Raw genomic sequence first — 21,871 nt, 5'->3', positions numbered from 1 at the left:
CCTGCATTTTAGACAGTTTTTCACAGTTATATAGATGCAATAATAATAATAATAATAATAATAATAATAATAATAATAATACAGCATAGGCTCTGTGAAGTGAACTTACCTGAATGGATCATCACCCGTGATGCTCTGCAGTTTTGAGCTGCTGTGTAGTAGCAGCCTACTATTAAACTCTTCAATATGTGAAGGAACTGTTAGGTTCAAACACGAGAAACACAAATGAGGCAAAGACAACAGTTTGAATTTTACTTGCAAGGAGAACGGGGAGATGTGCTCAGTTACAGATCTCCAACACGTCCTGACGCACACCTCCCGCCATCCTTCTTTTATTGAAATTAGGAGGTTCCTCGTTACAGAAGTCAAATGTGTCTAAGGGAGGGGGAAAACACAAGATAGCAGGTCTCAAACAGAGCAAGAGACTGTAAATCATAATGGTGAGATTATACGTAGGCCTTCACTGATTTGATTAGCTTAGCTCACAAACAGCACATTCTTCTATATCAGACAGATTAAGAGAACATCTCCTGTGTCATGCTCTGCAGCTCTGTCTCCAGTCAATGCCACTTCTCCAACAGCCGCCGCATTTCTGTCGCCCTTGATCAGAGAAGTTCAAGTTGACATATCAAGCATCATGAACATTAAGCATTAGCAAATAACAGGAAACATTAAGTAATGTGAAACAATATAAGAATATAACAAGGCAAAAGCAAATAAGAGATAACTTTAACATAATGGATCTAACATTTCCCTCCTGTTTATCACATATTTGCTTCAAATTCTCATAGTCATTTAACAATCTCTTCCAATAGATTTTCGGTTGCAAAGTCCTGTTTATGAACACAAATACATTTACACTCAGGGGAAAATTAGCTCAATTCCCTCATAGTCTTCAGAGTCTGTAGTCAAATCCGGTTCTTGTCTGCTGATTAAGGGATACAACTCGGCCATTCGGTTTTCCATGGGAGCGATAGCTGTGGTGATAAGGCGGTTAATAAGAGAACGCAGGCAGGGAATACAACAACATCCACACAAGGTAAGGATTGCAGCAAAAACAGCTACAGAAATTAGAATAGATGTAACCAATGTCTTATACTTCCCAAACACATTCATCCATTCGTCCCACATCGCGGTCTTTGCTCCTGAGTGCTTTCATCTTGCTGTTCAGGGTGCGAAGGCCTTCTATGGCCAGTGTGAGACTCCCATCTGACGCAGTGTTGTTAGGAATGAAGGTGCAACATTGATCTCCGAACACAGCACACACACCACCTTTCTCAGCTAACAACATATCCACTGCGATCCTGTTCTGGAATGCCATAAGGGAAGTGGCCGACATTTGGCTATGAACAGCCTCAAAACCGCTCTGAGTCCAATTTCCTAAACGTTGAACATTGTAATGGATGTAGTTGATCCTGTCTACATTCTTATTTATTGTACACCACCAACAAATAGAAGATTCAAAACCAGCAGCTACTTGATCCACTAATTTATACTCATCTGGAACACCGCGTGGAACACTGATAGCATCAATATACGTAGGAACATTTTCAGATTACCATGCAGATCTTTTATTGCGACGTCACTGTTCAGGCATAAATCCATGCCTGTGAGTGACTAATTGATCAGCCGACGTAGGGAACACAGAAATTAGCATAAGAAGTGTTTTTAAGCACATAGTCCTGTAGCTCTCATAGGCAATGTATCAAACAGTCTCTCATCCCCACACCACCACCAGAAATAAAATAAATAACAGAGACACAACTTCAGAACACTATAATGCATGCATGAACAGCAGGGTGCAACAAATGGACTTTACAACAGACAAAAAACATACATCATTTTACAGTAAGAACAGTTTTTCGTTTTGCATTGAAAATTGTATCAAAACTACTTTCAGAACGAACAAGCTATTAAGGAGGTGTTAAAGAAGTGAAGCTGAAATAATGGAGCTGTTGAGCTTCAGGTGAATGAAAAGCTTACAGGTCAAATACAGCGTAAGAGCTGACCTGCTGTTGCCACATTGGTCCTTTAGGTTGTTATTTGCACTTCGCTTGTCATGCCGTATTTTGGTAACATTCAATCTTAAACCTGGGGGTTTCCAGAGGTATCATACAAATAAAAACACGCATATGAAGAAAAAGCACACTCCCAACATTTAATTGCATTCTGTAGCCACTTGGGAGTCATTTGAACTTACTTTGTATAACTATTGTGATTGTCAGGAATACTATGATTACAGTTAGCACCGAGGCTAATATGCTACAGCATCAGCCAATCCTCTGTATTTCCCTTTTTTTTTTTCCCTAAAAATTATCTTTTGTTTATTTTACCCACTGCTGTCCTTGTGATGTTTATGAAATCGGTACACTATTTATGGACCATAACCTGTTGAAGTAGCCTCCCTAAGTGAGTCGGCGGCTCTGAAACCTTCACTGACTTTCGGGTCTACCCAGACTCTATTCGTCTAAGTCCACCCTATTATCAGACGTTGCATCACCTTCCTGTTTGGAGTTTTCAACAGAAATGACCTTCTTGCAATGACTGAGGTGTACCCAGGTTGATCTTTCAGCTATTTTAGCAGCAGTAGGTGTAGACAAAAGAACTTGGTCAGGTCCTTCCCACTTAGGAGAATACCAGTGTTTTTTTTGTTTTTTTTTTTACGCTTCTCACTAGGACCCAGTCTCCTGGCTCCACCGGTTGGAATTTCTGTCGGGAGACAGAGGTCTCATGACCTTGCTTTTGTTTTTCTAACATTCTTCTCATGTAATCAGCTAGATTAGACTCATCATTTGTCTCCTAGTAGTTTTTGAACTGAGGAAGCCTGTACGGTCTTCCAAATAAGATCTCATAAGGAGTTAGGCCTGTGGTGCTTGTAATGTTTATATAGAGCTTAGCCAAATCAACACATTGTGTCCACGGTCTCCCCGTCTCTTCCATGCATCTCTTCAGTCTGTTTTTAATAGTGCCATTAGTTCTTTCAACTAAGCCTGCGCTCTGAGGATGATAGGAGCAATGGTGTTTTAAATCAATATGACACATAACACTGATCTTTTTAACAACTTGATTTACAAAATGAGTACCATTATCACAGTAAATTTTTTCTGGGATACCATATCTGGGTATGATATCTTTGCAGAGTGCTTTAGCAACTGTTAGCGCATCTGGGTTTTTTGTTGGAAATAGTTCTATCCATTTTGAAAATGCATCTATTATGACTAGACAGTATTTCTTCCCTTCACTTTTATTTAATTCTATGAAGTCCATATGTATAGTTTGGAATGGATATTGGGGAGCAGGAAATTTTCCTCTCCTGGGTCTCAGATTTCCCTGTGAATTGTGTTTCGCACACGTCAGACATGTTCTACAAAAATTTTTTGAATAAGAATTAAATCCATAGGTTGTATAAAGCTGCTGTATCTGTCCTACCGTCCCTCCTGTTGAGACATGTGTTACACCATGGCTCAATATAGCAGCATATTTACACAGATTTTCTGGTAGGATAGATTTTCCTGCTGGTTATACATAGATTCTTCTTTTAAGGTTGCTCATTTTTCTTTGATGAGCCGTCTACAAACAAAAATGCTCCAGCTTTTAAAGGTTGATCTAAATCACTTCTACTTTTTGCAGTTTGTTCAGCTAATTCTTGGCAGTCATGTGGTTGTCATCTGTTTTGTGCCTTTCCTATGTCTTTCCTATGGCTATATCTCTCAACTTACTTTGTTCCATCTATGTGTCTCTCAACTTACTTTGTTTTCTTATGAGGCAAAATAATAAAACACAGGACTAGCAGAGTTCTCCTATCAACTCTTTCAATGGCTTAGTCCTCCATTCACACACAAACACAATTTCCTATTTTCTTAACTTAATTATGGCTAAGTTATAACCTACTTAATTAATGGCTAAGTATAAACAACACTATAGAAGCACTCGTTTCCACAGCCATAGATGTTGTGATTACAGCTTTCACACAGTGTGGAAGAGCACATGCTACAGGGTCAAGTTTAGACGAGAAATATGCTATTGGTTTCATTTTAGTCCCACATTGTTGAGCTAAGACCGAGGTCATAAAATGTCCTTTGCAATCAACCATCTGAACCAAAGGTTTGCTGTAATCTAAGGCTAAAGCTAAAGCTGTGCTCGACACTAAAGCTTCTTCATGTCACGGAAGGCCTTTGCTGCGTTTTCAGTCCATTTTAGTGAAGAAGTCATTTTTAAATCTTCTTCATACATCATTTTTTGCAACGGTGCTGTAATTTCAGCATGATTTGGCACCCAGTTGCGGCAATAATTAGTTAGTCCTAAAAAGGACATCATTTGCTTTTTAGTTTGTGGTTTTGGAGCTTGCAAAATAGCTGTTTTACGGCCTTCTATGATAGTTCTTCCTCCTGCACTCAGGTTGTGACCCAAGTACTTTACTTCAGTTTTGCACAGCTGTAGTTTACTTTTGCTTACTTTATGGCCTTCTTCTGCTAGATGTTTAAGAAGCGCTACGGTGTCTATTTTACATGCTTCTAAGGTTTCAGATGCTAATAAAACATCATCTACATAAATCAATACTTGACTCCTACTGGGAGGGTGAAATTTAGCCATACTTGCTGTCATCATCTGAGAATAAATAGCTGGGCTTTCACAATAACCTTGGGGTAATCTGGTGTAAGTGTAATGTTTGAATCATCCAGTGTGCATGTGGACATGTTAATGTTATGCCGCTCTACCCATCCACGAATAGGCTCTCTGGAGCCTGCATGGAGGGCATTTTTCAACTGTTGTCTATATGCACCTGCATCTGTGTTGTCATCATGCAGTCCGCTGTTTGCTCTGAAAACTTTAGTCATTCTGGCCTGATATTCTTCGAAAAGCTCATCCTCTCTTTGTTTAACACGGTTAATTTCCACATAATTTGCACTCTTAGTGAAACGATTTCGAGTTCTTAATACAAGAGCATTGACTCTGTTTGTCAATTCACCATCATCATGTTTTAGCACCTCATTATTTTGTTTTGGATTCCAGTCTCCTCTTACATGAGTCCAGTTAGAACCCAGAGCTGTCATCCAGATCTGTTGAACCTCTGCACCATTAAGGTGATAGGCTCTTCTCACATTTTCCATACCCTCTATAAAGAGTTCTATGTCTTCCTTATGGGAAGGCACTCCTTCTATGGCTTTTTTAACATCCTCCATTGTCCAAGTTCTATAGACTAGCATTACAGGTTGGTTTGTTTCAGCATTTGGATTAGCTACTTCAATCATGGGGTACATATCTTCCATTGGAGGAATGCTCGTTTCACTTAGATTATTCAATTTTGGGACTGCTGGAGTCAGTGCTTGTCCTAATGTCTTTGACCACGCATACCCATGGGGGTGCGCTGAGCGTGTAATTCTAAGTGTATCAGTGGGTGGAGGGTCTAATGTCTGTGGTGTATATGTTGGTGGCAATGCACACGATTCACGAAGGTCAGGATACAAGCCTCCCACCCCTGCTGCTCTCTGTTCTACATCCGCTTCCCCTTTCTCTGCCGACTTATCTGTTGCCTGCTCTGTCTGTCTGTGCGCGCGTCTGCTCACTGCGCCTGTCTCATCATCCTCTTTCCTGTGAAACATTAACTGTTTGTTCTCAACCTCGTCCTTTCCCTCCTTTGCCTCCATTTTCGACTTACTTTGTCCCTTCTCTCTCCTTAACGCCAACTGTAGCCAAAACTCAGTATCCTCATAACCGCATTTTTTCATCTTTTTCGGATTATTTTTAGTTCGCTCTTTTATTTCATCTTGTAGGGCTGTTATTTGTTGTGAATTTAGCTGTCCTTTGAACCCATAATCAGTTATCCACTTGTCTAAATACGCGAGTTTCTTTGGATTTTGTCCGTCGATGAATTTCCAATCCTTACACCGCAATTCATCTCTGGGCCTTTGTTTGCTTTTACTTGTCCCCATTTTTGGAGGATTGGATTTTTTCTTTTAGCTCTACCTTTTCTATCTGCTTTTTATTATGATTAATTTTATTATTTTTATTTTATGAGTTAGCCTTATCCTAATCCTAATCACACACACACACACTTTTGAATTCAAGACATGCTCACCACTGTTGTCTTTCCTCCTGGAATTCCGTCAACCGTCAGGGTCCAATCAGTGAGCTGAAGCCCAGTCCCGGAAAGGGTATCATAGGTGGCTTTGAGGCGGCCTGCCGTGGCCACGGTCTTTCCTGAGGTTCAGCCTCACCCACTGGACCCTTCAGGTGTGTTGGAATCCGGCTCGAAGGACCAAAATGTTAGGTTCAAACAACCTGAAACACGAGAAACACAAATGAGGCAAAGACAACAGTTTGAAATTTACTTGCAAGGAGAACGGAGAGATGTGCTCAGTTACAGATCTCCAACACGTTCTGACGCACACCTCCCGCCATCCTTCTTTTATTGAAATGAGAAGGTCCCTAGTTACAGAAGTCCTTCACTGATTTGATTAGCTTATCTCGCAAACAGCACATTCTTCTATATCAGACAGATTAAGAGAACAGCTCCTGGGTCAGGCCCTGCAGCTCTGTCTCCAGTCAATGCCACTTCTCCAACAGCCGCCGCATTTCTGTCGCCCTTGACCAGAGAAATTCGAGGTGACATACCAAGCATCACGAACCTTAAGCATTAGCAAATAATAAGAAGCATTAAGTAATGAGAGACACTATGGCAAGAATAAGGAATATAACAAGGCAAAAGCAAATAAGAGATAACTTTAACATAATGGATCTAACAGACAGCCTTACCTCCTCAGAGGAAAACAGTGCAGGCCATCTCTCCTGGACCTCAGATACCATAGGTTGACACTCCACGACCTCTCTCCGCCTGAGGGAAAATGTCAGCGCCATCTTCTGCTGGATGACTGTCATGTTCTTTTGTTTCTTCTTCATTTCATCGACCAGAGCAATAACTATGAAAAAATTAATACTATCTGTAATTTGACATCAACAACACACAATTATTCCTCAAATATTCTGTCTCCTTCCCCATTATGTAAAAAGCTCTGAAAATGTAGCAATCTTATAACAGAGCATGAAGCACAACTTTAATTTGTATGTAACAGTTAACTTACAGTAATTAAGGACATTAGACAGTGTCACACCAGCTGTCAAACTGTCAAGTTAGCTTTATACATTACTGTAAAGTAACAGTGCAGCACCGGATAAACGGTGTCTATTGAACAAAAGAAAAACAACGTTAGCTAATAAGCAAGTTACTGACATCAGCGTCGTATAATTGGCGCACATGTCTGCCATACACCGACCCATGAAAGCGTGTGCATGAGGACGCCTGCCTGCACCCGCGTAGCTTACATGGGCGGGAGTTTGTTGGTCATGTTAACACCATGTCTCCACACAAGGATAACATTAAAACCGATTACAAAACGAGTAATAAGCTAATAAGCTTTACCACGGCCGACGTGCAGTAAAGATGAGATACCGTCATTTAGTGATGAAAGTCTGTATCTGAATTTCAGACGTGATTAACATTAAACAGTATCAAACATTACTTTTTGCGGGGGTCGAACGAGCTGGGTCGATGCTCTGTAATAAAACCTTAGCATAGAAGTAGGTGAAGGGCTGGAAATGTCGTTAGGCGCTTGTAGAAAACGCTAACAACATACTTAAGCTAATTAGCTTACCTGCTAGGGCAAAATGGTCGTCAGCTCCCGCTTCTGTCCAGAAAATGTCCAAGCACTACTTTGGCCACGTTTGGTCAAGTTTTCTTGGGGGGGGGTTCAGTACAGAAAATGTCTACTGACCATCATCACACGTCTCAGGTCTGCTCAGGTTCAGTAGAAGGTCCGTTTGGTCGTCAGCGAATTCAAACTTGTTCAGGCCATGTGCGCATGCGCACATCAGTCATCTATGGGGTTTCCCACTGGTTCCCAACTTAACTCAAAAAATCTACTCAAAAGTTGATAATCTTTATTGTGCTGCTTATAAAATCTTAGTTAGGACAACAATGAGAGAAATGTGTTGGGCACACAAGTTTTTGTAGGTTGTAAATGGAAAGCTTTATTTCTCAGTCAGTTTAATTTGAAAACTTTAATTAAATCAACAATTACTAGTTATCGTTTTTTACAGTGGTACGGTCAAGACGGGAAGCTCTTTATGCATCACTCTGTTTTACTGTTCTCACCCAGAGGTGAGACCTTCTCACAGAAGGTGATCGAGTCAAACTGACCTGCAGCACCAGCTGTCCTCTGACCAACAACAAGAACTACATCTGGTACCTGAATGATCAACTTCTACAGCTGCCAGAGCACCAAAACAAACACCTGGTTCTGGATGTAGTCACAACTCAGCATGCAGGAAAGTACTCCTGTGCTGTGAACACTCAGAGAGATGTTAGATCTCCTGAAAAGACACTCAGAGTTCAGAGTTCCTCATTAAAATGGACCCTGGCGGCAGCTGCAGGAGTTGGTGCTGCTCTCCTGGTCTTCACCTCACTTGTCATCTGTTGCATCAGGTGAAGAACAGAACCTGATGTAAACTGAGTTAATCACATAACACACATCAAATGTGACTGGTATCACAAGTGGTTTTTTTTTTTTAACATTCATTTCAGAGGAAAGGGAAAGTTGAGCCAGAATACTGTCCTCAAGTTGGAGGAGGTAAGTGGCCCGATGCTCCTTAACCATAACCATCTTCCTAAAACAAACATAACACCAACATTCGGTGTCTTGCCTCATTGTCAGGTAAATCACGGTCCTGTGTATGAGGAAATCACAGATCAACCCACGGAGGAGAATGGCATTTACTCCAGCAGCATACGTTTCCCCCAGACTGATGTGGATCCTCTTGACAGCATGGTCCAACCTCATCAGCACCAAGAGGAACAGCACATCCCTTATGCTGTTGTCTGTCTGAGGAACCGCTGCACATGAACAAGCATCTTATAGTGTAATTTCTGATTCCTCCAAGTATTTATACAATTAATCATCTTAGTCTTTAGTCTGAGACCATAACGTTGGTGGGACCACGATCAGACAGGGGCTGATCATCGTCCCCAGTTTGTGGATTCCTGCTGATTAAGACAGAAATAAAACTGCAACTTATTCACTGATAGAAGATGGGAAAAATTAAGCAGATGTGCTTCATATACACTTACATAAAATTGATCATTTAGTTAGGACCTGAACAGGCTTTATCCTGCATTTTAGACAGTTTTTCACAGTTATATAGATGCAATCATAATAATAATAATAATAATAATAATAATAATAATAATACAGTATAGGCTCTGTGAAGTGAACTTACCTGAATGGATCATCACCCATGATGCTCTGCAGTTTTGACCTGCTGTGTAGTAGCAGCCTACTATTAAACTCTTCAATATGTGAAGGAAGACAAAGAAAATATTAATTGTATTGTGTACATGTAGCATGGACGAATTACATTGATCATTTTGTACACCGCCATTTTGTAAATCCTACCCTTCGAAAGGTGCACTGACGCAAACACTTGGTTAAAAAGTAGTTTATTTGCAATAATACTCCGTCGCAACATTACCGCACACACGTAAACCATAGTCATCTGCTGTTATTGACATATTTCTGAAGCGGCAAATTCCTTCAATTGATTTTTAGGGCATGCTAACAAAACAGGAAAATGACAACCTACACTAGCCACCCTATGTAACCATACATGCCCCAAATTATTTTATTTGTATATGTATATATTTTTTAATCGAACTACAATGCTTGGTGTTTGTGTTTAATAAACAATATGAGAAACGAAATGGCTGTGTCGATGACGAGGCACTTGTTACCAATAGGCTAATGCCATTTCCGTTTTTTTTCTTTTTTGTAACACTGTACATGTAATAGTTGTTATTAAATGTTGAAAACTCTCCTGAAAAGAAACTCAGAGTTCAGAGTTCCTCATTAAAATGGACCCTGACAGCAGCTGCAGGAGTTGGTGTTGCTCTCCTGGTCTTCACCTCACTTGTCATCATCTGGATTATGTGGGTGAAAATGGTCACTGTTAAATCAAGAACTGTTTCATTTATATTATATTGTATATTAACTCAGGACTTTTTGGTTGAAAATCAGAAAAAGCAAGTTTTCCAATCAACATTCAGGACCTGGGATGTCAGACAACATTGAGATGGTAAATATAATATATTGTTTGTTAAATATTTCAAGTTATCACTGAAGACCCCTCCCTCACGTGTTTCTAATTGTATCACAAGTGACTTCAGACTGAAAACATTGAATTGCATCTGGATTAGAGGCTAAATCTTGGTTGTTTCTCCTCAGCAAAACCCTGAGAGCCACTATGAAAACGTGGCAACAGCAAAAACAGAGCAAGATGATCATCAATACAGCAGACTTCACTTCATCCGACAACACACCGATGATCTCTATGCCGCTCTTTCTCCACTGTCTTCTAACTCTCACCACTGCTGACACTGGAAACAACATTAAAAGACATCTAAATATGCAATAGTTTTGTCTTCATTATAATGGTTGTAGTCCTGAGGTGGGTGTTAACGCAGCTCTTAAAGCTCTTATGTATGTGATGGTTTCAGGTCGGGTCACCACAGCTAAAATGAAATCAGATATTTCTGTCCTTGACCTTCTAGCTCACTGCAGCAACTTTGTAATAAAATGTAAAGGACAAGATCATGGAAAATCTATAAAAATGCATGACACGGATGTTTCACTAGAGGTCCTTTTTAAACCACAAATAATAGCAGGAAGTGGAGATTTGAAAGTACATGCCGACTTTAAAAAGTTTTCTTCCTGTTTTAACAGATGTGTGTTGAGTTCATAAGAAGAGCGTCGGTGACAGAGATCATACTTGTATGTTCTTACTTTGTTGCCGTTTAAGGTAGTTTCATATTAATCTTAGAACACATTTTAAGTTGAAAACAGCAATGTTTTCAACAAAACTGGGATTTGCCGTGGTTGGTTTCATCCTCAACTCAGGTAGGAATATTTTTTTTGTGCGTTTGTCAGAGAGAATCTATGTTTGATACTTTGTGAGTTGGCGTTTAGTTAACATCAAAAGCATCATAAACTTGGAAAACCTCCTGTGGTGTTTGATGACAAAACTAACAGTGCATGAATTTAATGGTGAGCCTCCAGGTTTTCACTTGTGCTTCTCTCTGCTGAAGGGGTTCTGGGGAAAGGCAGCCGCATCTGTGCCTTAAAAGGTACTTCATTGAATCTGTCCTGCTCAGCTGAACATTCTACAATCCCAAAATGGTTCAAGCTGGATGGAACCAATTGGACAGAGGTGTCTGTAAATGGAAGTAGCCTAAAACACCAGATATCTAAAGATACCCACACGACTTTATCAGTCACAGGTTTGACAAAGGACGACAAAACCTCTTACTGCTGCAATGAGAAACCAGAAAACTGCGATAAAGACCCCATTCAGCTCACTGTTACAGGTAAACTTGATGACTGACTAACTTTAAAGAGAAAGGGACGAGTTTGTGCTAATTCTCTGTATCTTTCTCTTCATCTCAGCCCTGCAGGTGAAGGTGTTTCCCACCACAGACGGACAGACGGTAACACTGATGTGCAGCACCGCCTGTACGCTGACTGACAGACCTGCTGCCTACATCTGGTACAGGAACTCAGAGCTTCTCTATCAAGACTGGTCTCCATGGTACCAGGAGATGGTCACCAGTGACAAAACAGTCAGATACTCCTGCGCCATCAAAGGCTACGAGGCTCTCAGAGCTCCTGCAGTCACAGTGGGTCAGTTATGTTTCGCTGGCGTTTCAACCAACAAAGTAATCCTGCAGTTTATTTAATCTGAACTTAATCCAGCAACCTGTTCTCTCTCCACCCAGAGTCGGTCTCCTCTACCTGCTTTACGGTGTCCTACAATGATGGGAGAATATGTTTGTACAACCACACTTCAGTGAAAGGACCCTGCTCCATCACGTACCCCACAGGTTCACTTTCTCCATCACTCACAATCAATCCTCTCACAACACTGATCCTTTCATCATTTCATTTCACTCTTCATTTGTTTGTGTTTTCTTACTGTTACGTAGTTCCCATTTACAGGACCCTCGCTTCCATTATCACAGGTTTTCTTCAGTTTATATGTGATATCTGTATTTTTCTACTTTTAACCATGATTCTATGTTTACCATCTTCTCTCAGAAATATATGTTGAAAAGACTCCAAGGGAGGGTCATGTCAAACTGAGCTGTAACACCAGCTGTCCTCCCACAAACACTCAATGGTACACGAACGGAAAAATGCATGAAGACCCATTACAACCAATACCCAACACTTCTCAAGACAACTTCCTGTGTGCTGTCAGTGGTGTCAATGAACTGCAGTCTGATGAAGTCTGTGAGTATCACCAAACCCGTGGCCTGAACATAGAAACAAGATAAAGTTTTGATGTGGTTTTATCATAAATCCTTACTGTTAAAAATATGTAAATATGAATTTGAGATGTAACAGTCAGAAAAAAATCATAATTAAAGAATCCACTCAAAAATGTCAAGGTTTAAAGTGAATTTCCTTTGAGTTTCATCAAAACTGACACTGTCTTTGCTTTCATCTGTCAGGTGCTGCTGACAAATCCTGCCTGACTGTGAATTATATAAAAAAAGAGAATCTGTGCTTTGGAAGGTTCCTCAGTAAACATCTCAAGTAAATATTCCAGTTCAAACTACACAAAATCCAAGGCTAAACACTGGTCTAGAATAATCTGGAATGGTGAGAAGGAGGAGAGAAGGAATGTATTGAAAACTGATCATTTTACATATCATGAGGACCATGAGAAGCAGATTAACACACTGTCAATTAAATCTGTGGAGCAAAATGACTCAGCAGAATACAGATTCAGGCACCAAGATGACAACACAAGTCAGAAACCCGGAACTGTTCTGATTGTTACAGGTAAATCTGGATCATAAAATATAAAACAAGCTTAAATCGAGAGAGCTTTGTATCTGAGCCACATCAAAATACAAGATTTTCTCATTTTGCCTTCCAATAAGTAAATAGTTCAAATCAAAACTGAAGTTAAATAAAAGTTATCTTTCATAGGAAATGTGCTAACTCTCATGTAAATTAGTGCTGAAATTTTAGCATGAATGTGTGGAAAACAGCAGAGGCAAAAATTGTTGATCATTTCTACAGTTTTGTGAATCACTTTACATGATAAAGTGCTTTCCTGTCTGAAACATGTGTGAAAATATCTGTTTTCTGCATTTGAATCAGACATAAAAGTCAAGATCAGTCCATCTACAGAGGTGACAGAAGGTGATCGAGTCAAACTGACCTGCAGCACCAGCTGTCCTCTGACCAACAACAAGAACTACATCTGGTACCTGAATGATCAACTTCTACAGCTGCCAGAGCACCAAAACAAACACCTGGTTCTGGATGTGGTCACAACTCAGCATGCAGGAAACTACTCCTGTGCTGTGAACACTCAGAGAGATGTTAGATCTCCTGAAAAGACACTCAGAGTTCAGAGTTCCTCATTAAAATGGACCCTGGCGGCAGCTGCAGGAGTTCGTGTTGCTCTCCTGGTCTTCACCTCACTTGTCATCATCTGGATTATGTGGGTGAAAATGGTCACTTTAAAGCAAGAACTGTTTCATTTGTATTATATTGTATATTAACTCAGCACTTTTGGTTGAAAATCAAAAAAAGCAAGTTTTCCAATCAACATTCAGGACCTGGGATGTCAGACAACATTGAGATGGTAAATATAATACAGTGTTTGTTAAATATTTCAAGTTATCACTCAAGACCCCTCCCTCACATGTTTCTAATTGTATCACAAGTGACTTCAGACTGAAGACACTGAATTGCATCTGGATTAGAGGCTAAATCTTGGTGGTTTCTCCTCAGCAAAACCCTGAGAGCCACTATGAAAACGTGGCAACAGCAAAAACAGAGCAAGATGATCATCAATAAAGCAGACTTCACTTCACCCGACAACACACCGATGATCTCTATGCCTCTCTTTCTCCACTGTCTTCTAACTCTCACCACTGCTGACACTGGAAACAACATTAAAAGACATCTAAATATGCAATAGTTTTGTCTTCATTATAATGATTGTAGTCCTGTGTTGGGTGTTAACGCAGCTGTTAAAGCTCGTATGTATGTGATGGTTTCAGGTCGGGTCACCACAGCTAAAATGAAAATAGATATTTCTGTCCTTGACCTTCTACCTCACTGCAGCAACTTTGTAATAAAATTTAAAGGACAAGATTATGGAAAATCTATAAAATTGCATGACACGGATGTTTTACTAGAGGTCCTTTTTAAACCACAAATAATAGCAGGAAGTGGAGATTGGAAGGTACGTGCCGACTTTACAAAGTTCTCTGATACTTGATACTTTGTGAGTTGGAGTTTAGTTAACATCAAAAGCATCATAAACTTGTCAAACCTCCTGTGGTGTTTGATTACAAAACTAACAGTGCATGAAGTTAATGGTGAGCCTCCAGGTTTTCACTTGTGTTTCTCTCTGCTGAAGGGGTTCTGGGGAAAGGCAGCAGCATCTGTGCCTTAAAAGGTACTTCATTGAATCTGTCCTGCTCAGCTGAACATTCTACAATTCCAAAATGGTTCAAGCTGAATGGAAACACGTGGACAGATGTGTCTGTTAATGGAAGTAGCCTAAAACACCAGATATCTAAAGATACCCACCCGACTTTATCATTCATGGATTTAACAAAGGACAACAAAACATCTTACTGCTGCAATGAGAAACCAGAAAACTGCCATGAAGACCACATTCAGCTCACTGTTACAGGTAAACTTGATGACTGACTAACTTTAAAGAGAAAGGGACGATTTTGTGCTAATTCGCTGTATCTTTCTCTTCATCTCAGCCCTGCAGGTGAAGGTGTTTCCCACCACAGACGGACAGACGGTAACACTGATGATGTGCAGCACCACCTGTACTCTGACTGAAAAACCAAACTTTAATAAAGGGTAACTGTAAACATGTACATTAGAAATATACTATATATAGAAATAGGTGCTGATGTTTCCCATTTTACTAAGACTTAGTAAAATCTGTCCTACCAGGCTGAAAATGCATTCAGTGGGATAGAAAACCCGGCAGGATCGTGGCCCTCGAGGACTGAGTTTGACACATGTGCGACTAGTGTATAAGATAGAGTAGGCTTTTTTCACTTGAGAAACATTGCAAAGATTTGGAAAATATTGATGCAGCATGAAGCATCCAGCATGAAGCATTTGTTACTTCCAGGCTAGACTATTGTAGCTTAATATTATCAGGATGTGCAAATAGTGCTGAGAAGTCTCAAGCTCATGCAAACTGCTGCAGCTACAGTTCTGACCCGACTAACAGAAGAGATCACATGACTCCTGAGCTGGCTTCTATTCATTGGCTGCCCATTAACCAGCTCCCTGTCCAGGTACAGGAGGCTGACTCCCTCTACTTTTAAGATGAGGCCTAAAACCTTCCTCTTTGAGAAAGCATATGGTACAGTAATTCCGTTGTTACAGTTATAATTATAGTCAGACTAATTACCATACGCAGGAAATGTATTATTTGGATACATTCTTTTATTTATGCTGCTATGTGCCGATGCTGCTGGGGTACAGAAACATGATCGCCTGATGGGTTTCTGTCACGCACGCTGGTTCATGGCTGCCTCTCCTCTCCTCTCCCATTTGAGTCTGGACCTGATCAAAATTTCTTCCCTTGAAAGGGGAGTTTCTCCGTGCCATTATTGCCTGTTGAGGGTCAGGCCCTGTTTTCTGCTGCAAAAAACCCCTAGAGAGAATTTAGATTGTAACAGACATAAAAGTAAAGATGAAATGAACTGAACTGCCTTACAGTATGCTGATGTGGTATTCTGTACAGGGAAGTTGAAAGAAAAATGTTTTGGGAAACATAAATAAATTCTCGAATTTAAAAAATATAATTTCAAAACCCAACCATGACAGCATTGTGCCATTTTAGTCTCTTCCTCTTTATTGCGGGTTTGTCTATAAAAAGTGCTCCTGACACTAACCTCTCATTCTTGTCTTATTATCTTGTCTTATTTCATCTATAAATCTTAACCCTTTAATGCACAACATGGGTCTAAAGTGGCCCGACTGAGTTTTTATTTGCTTTATCTTCGCAATTAATTAATTTTATTACTCAGCATTCCAGGTATTCCTCAATTAACTTGTTTTTGATCATAATTCATCCTTCTTGTATAATTTTATTTTTTACATTTTGAATAAAAACACTTTTTACATCACTACCCCTCTAATGCACAACATGGGTCTAAAATGACCCGTAACCATTTCCCATGTTATTTCATGTGTTTCTATGCTGAATGTTTATAATCAATGTATTTACTCATTTATTAATCAAACTATTCATTAACTTTTAATTGTTTTATCTAGCACAAATCCTCATATTAAGTGTTCTGTTCTTCCTTTATGAATAAGCATAGCTTTTGTCAGTCTTCATGAAGTTTTCCCACGTCCACATGGGTCAGACCCACATTTTTTAACATACAGTATTTACAGTATTTACCACTGTGGAGAAGATTGTATTTGAAGACCTGAAACATGTAAGTCTTATTTTACAATAATTATCATATTACCTAATAAGAAATTTGATGTGATAACTCTGCATAATTATTGATTATGTAATTAATTTGAATTTGAAGAATAAGTAGCTCCATTTCTTGTCAGAAAGGGAAAAATTTTCAATCGGCTACCGTAGCTAGCTAGCTGTTGACATTTGATGACTTGTGAAACATACGTATATGATAATTGATAAGGGTTACCTTGCAAATTAGTCATACAGTCTATTAATTAGTCATAAGTATATTAGACTACTTATTTCAGAAAGAAAAATAACTAGCCTATTGGTTAGCTAGTTAGACTTGTCAAAGTAACTGCTGCTAGCTAGCTAGACTTGTGAAATATAAATAAGTAAATATATAAATAATAATATATAGAAATAAGTAAATATAACTGATAAGGTTTAAGTTACCTTGAGAAAAAGTGCATTACTTGGACACCAAAATAAAGCTAAACTAGTGACAGTTGACAGATCCTGTCACTAGAAATGCCTCAAGATCATAATAAACCCTAGCTGCCCCACTATCAAGCTTGTCTCTGTATACTGATGATATTTTGTGCATTTGCTTTTCTATATTCAGATCATGGCTGTTCAGAGATTCACAGCTGAAATGGTTGTGGGGATGCTGCAGAAGGGACTGGAAGGTGAGGATGGAATTGGTCCTGATTCTGAGTCTGAAATTTCAGATGAAGATAATGACCCAGCCTATGTGTCTCAGGGTCAAGCTGGAGTTATGGGTGTGTCTCTCCTGAATGAAGAAGACTCTTCTGATGACCAAGAGGGCTCATCTGATGAGTCTCCTGAAGAGGAAATTCAGACCCAGTCAGATAGATTTAGTAAAAACGGGTCTTACTGGAATGAGAATCCCCCCACTCATGGCAGAACAAAAAGCCATAACATTCTGAGGAGCTGCCCAGGACCTACACCTGGATCAGTAGCAGTTTCACCTAAGGATGCCCCGGATAAATTCATCAGCGACAACATCATCGAGGAGGTTCTGAAATGCACCAATTTAGAGGGACGCAGAGCAGCCGCAGTAAAAGGGAAAGACTGGAAAAGTATCGACAAGGAAGAATTCCTGGCCTTTATCGGTTTGACCCTACTTGCAGGGGGGGACAAGAGCTGGGATGTTGCCTTGCGGGAGCTGTTTCTCGACCCCCTGCAAAATCCAATTTACAAGGCCACCATGGGTGTCGGGAGATATGAAAATATCCGTCGCTTCCTACGGTTTGACGACAGGAGGACCAGGGCTTTGCGACTGGAAACAGACCACATGGCGGCATTCAGATACGTGTGGGAGTGCTTTCTGGACAAGTGCAGAAGACGGTTCATCCCCAGTGACTGTGTCACCATTGACGAGCAGCTGGTGCCGTTCCGGGGCAGGTGCCGGTTTTTACAATATATGCCCAGCAAGCCGGCGAAATATGGCCTAAAAATATTCTGGATGTGCGATGCAAGGGTGCCTTACACAATAGACGGAACTGTCTACACAGGGAGGCAGCCAGGAGAGGAGATTAAGAAGAAGCTTGGGGAGACTGTTGTCCAACAATTGTGCAGTGGGATCAGAGGGACAGGTGAATGCATATTATCAGTTCTATCCATGTTTACAGTCTCTCATACTGTGTTTTTATTTAAATGGTTTATTTGTAAGCAAAATAGAATAGAATAAATAAGAATGAAAGAAAGAATAAATGTGAGATCAGTGAATTTAATTTTTAATTCTATGTTGTATACTGATAAAGTGCAATCTTTTTTTTCCTCCCATAGGCCGCAACATCACGATGGACAACTTTTTCACCAGTGTCCCTCTGGCTGAGAAGCTCCTTGAGAAGGACCTAACAATTGTAGGCACTCGCCGACAGAACAAGGCTGATATCCCACCTGTGATGAAGCCATCCAAACTGCGTGAGATCTACAGCTCAGAGTTTGGATTCAGAGGCAACATGACCATGGTGAGCTACGTCCCAAAAAAAGGAAAGTCTGTTGTCCTCTTGAGTACAATGCATGACGACAAAGCAGTGGATGAGAGCAACCACAAGAAGAAGCCCGATGTGATCCTGTTCTACAACCAAACCAAAGGAGGTGTAGACATAATGGATCAAATGGTTAGCGCATACACATGTAAGCGGAGAACAAGGAGGTGGCCAATGGTCCTCTGGTCTAACATGCTGGATGTTGCGACCCTTAATGCATTAGCAAGCTTCACATCACAACACCCGGGGTACATGAGTGGCATAAGCAACGCACGCCGCCTGTTCATCAAAGAGCTGGGCCAGGAGTTAGTCACGCCACACATGAAGAGGCGCATGGAGAGCACACCCATACTCCAAAAGCCCATTGTAGAGGCTATGGGAAGATGCGGCATCATAAAACAAAACCCAGGCACCACACAGCCACAGGAGGACATCAGGCAAGGGAAGAGGAAGAGATGTGCAATCTGCACAACTTCCAAGGACAGAAAGGCCAGCAGCTGGTTTTCCCAGTGCACCAGGCCTGTGTGCAAGGAGCACAGACATGTTGTGCTCTTTGGGAGGAATGTATGAATTGAATTTATCTACTGTGATCAGATGTGTTAAATTAGTTTAAATTAAATCAAATGTTAGTTTAAATGTAATCAAATGTTAGTTTAAATGTAATCAATGTTAGTTTAAATGTAATCAAATGGGATTACATTGTTAGATTATCAGTTCAATTTTATCTGCTGCACTGCACTGTGATCGGTTCTTATATTTTATTTGGTTACAAATAAAATGTTCATAAAATGTAAAAATGTTAATAAAAATTGTTAATAAATAAAAATGTTAATAATAAAAATGTTAATAAAATGTTAAAATGGTTAAAATATCAATATCTGTTCAACTCTTATCAGAGGTATGTGTCTACAGAATGTTCATGTTTGTGTGACAAATAAACATATTTCAAAGATAAAATTCATGATTATTTGGCCTAAAGCATTGCTAAAGTGATTATTTGAAGCATTACAGTGTAGTAATCCAAAATCTATTTTATTCCTAAAATAATAAACAGAAAATGGAAGCATTGACCTTGCACTAATCAAAAACAAGATATTAATTATAATTGGGACATTTAATAATAAAATGAATTGATTTTAAAAAATACAGCAAAGAAACACTCACCCAGCCTGAAAACACATAGAAAATGAATGCGGGTCATTTTTGACCCATGCTGTGCATTAGAGGGTTAAAGCACATTCTAAGGAAGTGGAGATAAGAAGATACATGTTGAATTTACTAAGTTCTCTTCCTGTTTTAACAGATGTGTGTTGAGTTCATAAGAAGAGCGTCGGTGGCAGAGATCATACTTGTATGTTCTTACTTTGTTGCCATTACGGGCAGTTTTATTTAATCTTAAAACACATTTTAAGTTGAAAACAGCAATGTTTGCAACAAAACTGGGATTGGCCGTGGTTGGTATCATCCTCAACTCAGGTAGGAATCATTTTTTTGTCCGTTTGTTGAAAAGAATCTATGTTTGATGCTTTGTGAGTTGGAGTTTAGTTAACATCAAAAGCATCATAAGCTTGTAAAACCTCCTGTGGTGTTTGATGACAAAACTAACAGTGCATGAAGTTAATGGTGAGCCTCCAGGTTTTCACTTGTGCTTCTCTCTGCTGAAGGGGTTCTGGGGAAAGGCATCCGCATCTGTGCCTTAAAAGGTACTTCATTGAATCTGTCCTGCTCAGCTGAACATTCTACAATTCCAAAATGGTTCAAGCTGAATGAAACCAATTGGACAGATGTGTCTGTTAATGGAAGTAGCCTAAAACACCAGATATCTAAAGATACTCACCCGACTTTATCATTCATGGGTTTGACAAAGGACGACAAAACCTCTTACTGCTGCAATGAGAAACCAGAAAACTGCCATGAAGACCACATTCAGCTCACTGTTACAGGTAAACTTGATGACTGACTAACTTTAAAGAGAAAGGGACGAGTTTGTGCTAATTCTCTGTATCTTTCTCTTCATCTCAGCCCTGCAGGTGAAGGTGTTTCCCACCACAGACGGACAGACCGTAACACTGATGTGCAGCACGCCTGTACGCTGACTGACAGACCTGCTGCCTACATCTGGTACAGGAACTCGGAGCTTCTCTATCAAGACAGGTCTCCATGGTACCAGGAGATGGTCACCAGTGACAAAACAGTCAGATACTCCTGCGCCATCAAAGGCTACGAGGCTCTCAGAGCTCCTGCAGTCACAGTGGGTCAGTTATGTTTCGCTGGCGTTTCTACCACCAAAGTAATCCTGCAGTTTATTTAATCTGAACTTAATCCAGCAACCAGTTCTCTCTCCACCCAGAGTGGGTCTCTCTACCTGCTTTACTGTGTCCTACAATGATGGGAGAATGTGTTTGTACAACCACACTTCAGTGAAAGGACCCTGCTCCATCACGTACCCCACAGGTTCACTTTCATCACTCACAATCAATCCTCTCACAACACTGATCCTTTCATCATTTTACTCTTCATTTGTTTGTGTTTTTCTTACTGTTACGTAGTTCCCATTTACAGTACCCTCGCTTCCATTATCACAGGGCTTCTTCAGTTTATATGTGATATCTGTATTTTTCTACTTTTAACCATGATTCTATGTTTACCATCTTCTCTCAGAAATATATGTTGAAAAGACTCCAAGGAAGGATCATGTCAAACTGAGCTGTAACACCAGCTGTCCTCCCACAACCACTCAATGGTACAAGAACAGAGAAATGCTTAAAGACCCATTACAACCAATACCCAACACTTCTCAAGACAACTTCCTGTGTGCTGTCAGTGGTGTCAAGGAGCTGCAGTCTGATGAAGTCTGTGAGTATCACCAAACCCGTGGCCTGACATAGAAACAAGATAAAGTTTTGATGTGGTTTTATAATAATCCTTACTGTTAAAAATATGTAAATATGAATTTGAGATGCAACAGTCAGAAAAAAATCATAATTAAGAATCCACTCAAAAATGTCAAGGTTTAAAGTGAATTTCCTTTGAGTTTCATCAAAACTGACACCGTCTTTGCTTTCATCTGTCAGGTGCTGCTGACAAATCCTGCCTGACTGTGAATTATATAAAAAAGAGAATCTGTGCTTTGGAAGGTTCCTCAGTAAACATCTCAAGTAAATATTCCATTCAAACTACACAAAATCCAAGGCTAAACACTGGTCTAGAATAATCTGGAATGGTGAGAAGGAGGAGAGAATGAATGTATTGAAAACTGATCATTTTACATATCATGAGGACCAAGAGAAGCAGATTACAACCTGTCAATTAAATCTGTGAGCAAAGTG

At 40.0% G+C, this 21,871-nt stretch overlaps 2 protein-coding genes and 2 long non-coding RNA genes across 5 annotated transcripts; all 4 read left to right on the top strand.

The window, feature by feature from the left end:
• Window positions 1-10,575: 10,575 nt before the first annotated feature.
• Window positions 10,576-12,346, top strand: LOC130520532 (uncharacterized). Of its 2 annotated transcripts, XM_057024233.1 has the most exons (4): window positions 10,576-10,946; window positions 11,135-11,413; window positions 11,493-11,726; window positions 11,822-12,346. In XM_057024233.1, exons 1-4 carry the CDS (start codon window positions 10,895-10,897, stop codon window positions 12,151-12,153), a joined length of 897 nt encoding a protein of 298 aa, XP_056880213.1. In that variant the 5' UTR covers window positions 10,576-10,894; the 3' UTR covers window positions 12,154-12,346. The 2 variants fall into 2 exon arrangements, with proteins under 2 accessions (XP_056880213.1, XP_056880214.1); XM_057024234.1 differs by lacking the exon at window positions 11,822-12,346 and having other exon boundaries at window positions 10,582-10,946; window positions 11,493-11,810.
• Window positions 12,347-13,641: 1,295 nt separating this feature from the next.
• On the top strand, window positions 13,642-14,040 carry LOC130520534 (uncharacterized). Its single transcript, XR_008948902.1, has 2 exons — window positions 13,642-13,704; window positions 13,854-14,040. It is a non-coding gene; the product is annotated as an uncharacterized LOC130520534 (long non-coding RNA).
• A 3,090-nt stretch (window positions 14,041-17,130) lies between these two features.
• Window positions 17,131-19,547, top strand: LOC130520530 (piggyBac transposable element-derived protein 4-like). The gene is made up of 2 exons (XM_057024232.1): window positions 17,131-18,143; window positions 18,337-19,547. The coding sequence occupies exons 1-2, from the start codon at window positions 17,153-17,155 to the stop codon at window positions 19,110-19,112; spliced, it is 1,767 nt and encodes a 588-aa protein (XP_056880212.1). The 5' UTR covers window positions 17,131-17,152; the 3' UTR covers window positions 19,113-19,547.
• Window positions 19,548-19,880: 333 nt separating this feature from the next.
• LOC130520531 (uncharacterized) lies at window positions 19,881-21,827 on the top strand. Its single transcript, XR_008948901.1, has 5 exons — window positions 19,881-20,018; window positions 20,207-20,485; window positions 20,565-20,996; window positions 21,204-21,398; window positions 21,617-21,827. It is a non-coding gene; the product is annotated as an uncharacterized LOC130520531 (long non-coding RNA).
• Window positions 21,828-21,871: the final 44 nt, after the last annotated feature.

This window comes from Takifugu flavidus, unplaced genomic scaffold, assembly GCF_003711565.1.
Source record: "Takifugu flavidus isolate HTHZ2018 unplaced genomic scaffold, ASM371156v2 ctg416, whole genome shotgun sequence".
NCBI classification, from domain to species: domain Eukaryota; kingdom Metazoa; phylum Chordata; class Actinopteri; order Tetraodontiformes; family Tetraodontidae; genus Takifugu; species Takifugu flavidus.
This window is presented reverse-complemented; position numbering and strand designations above follow the sequence as displayed.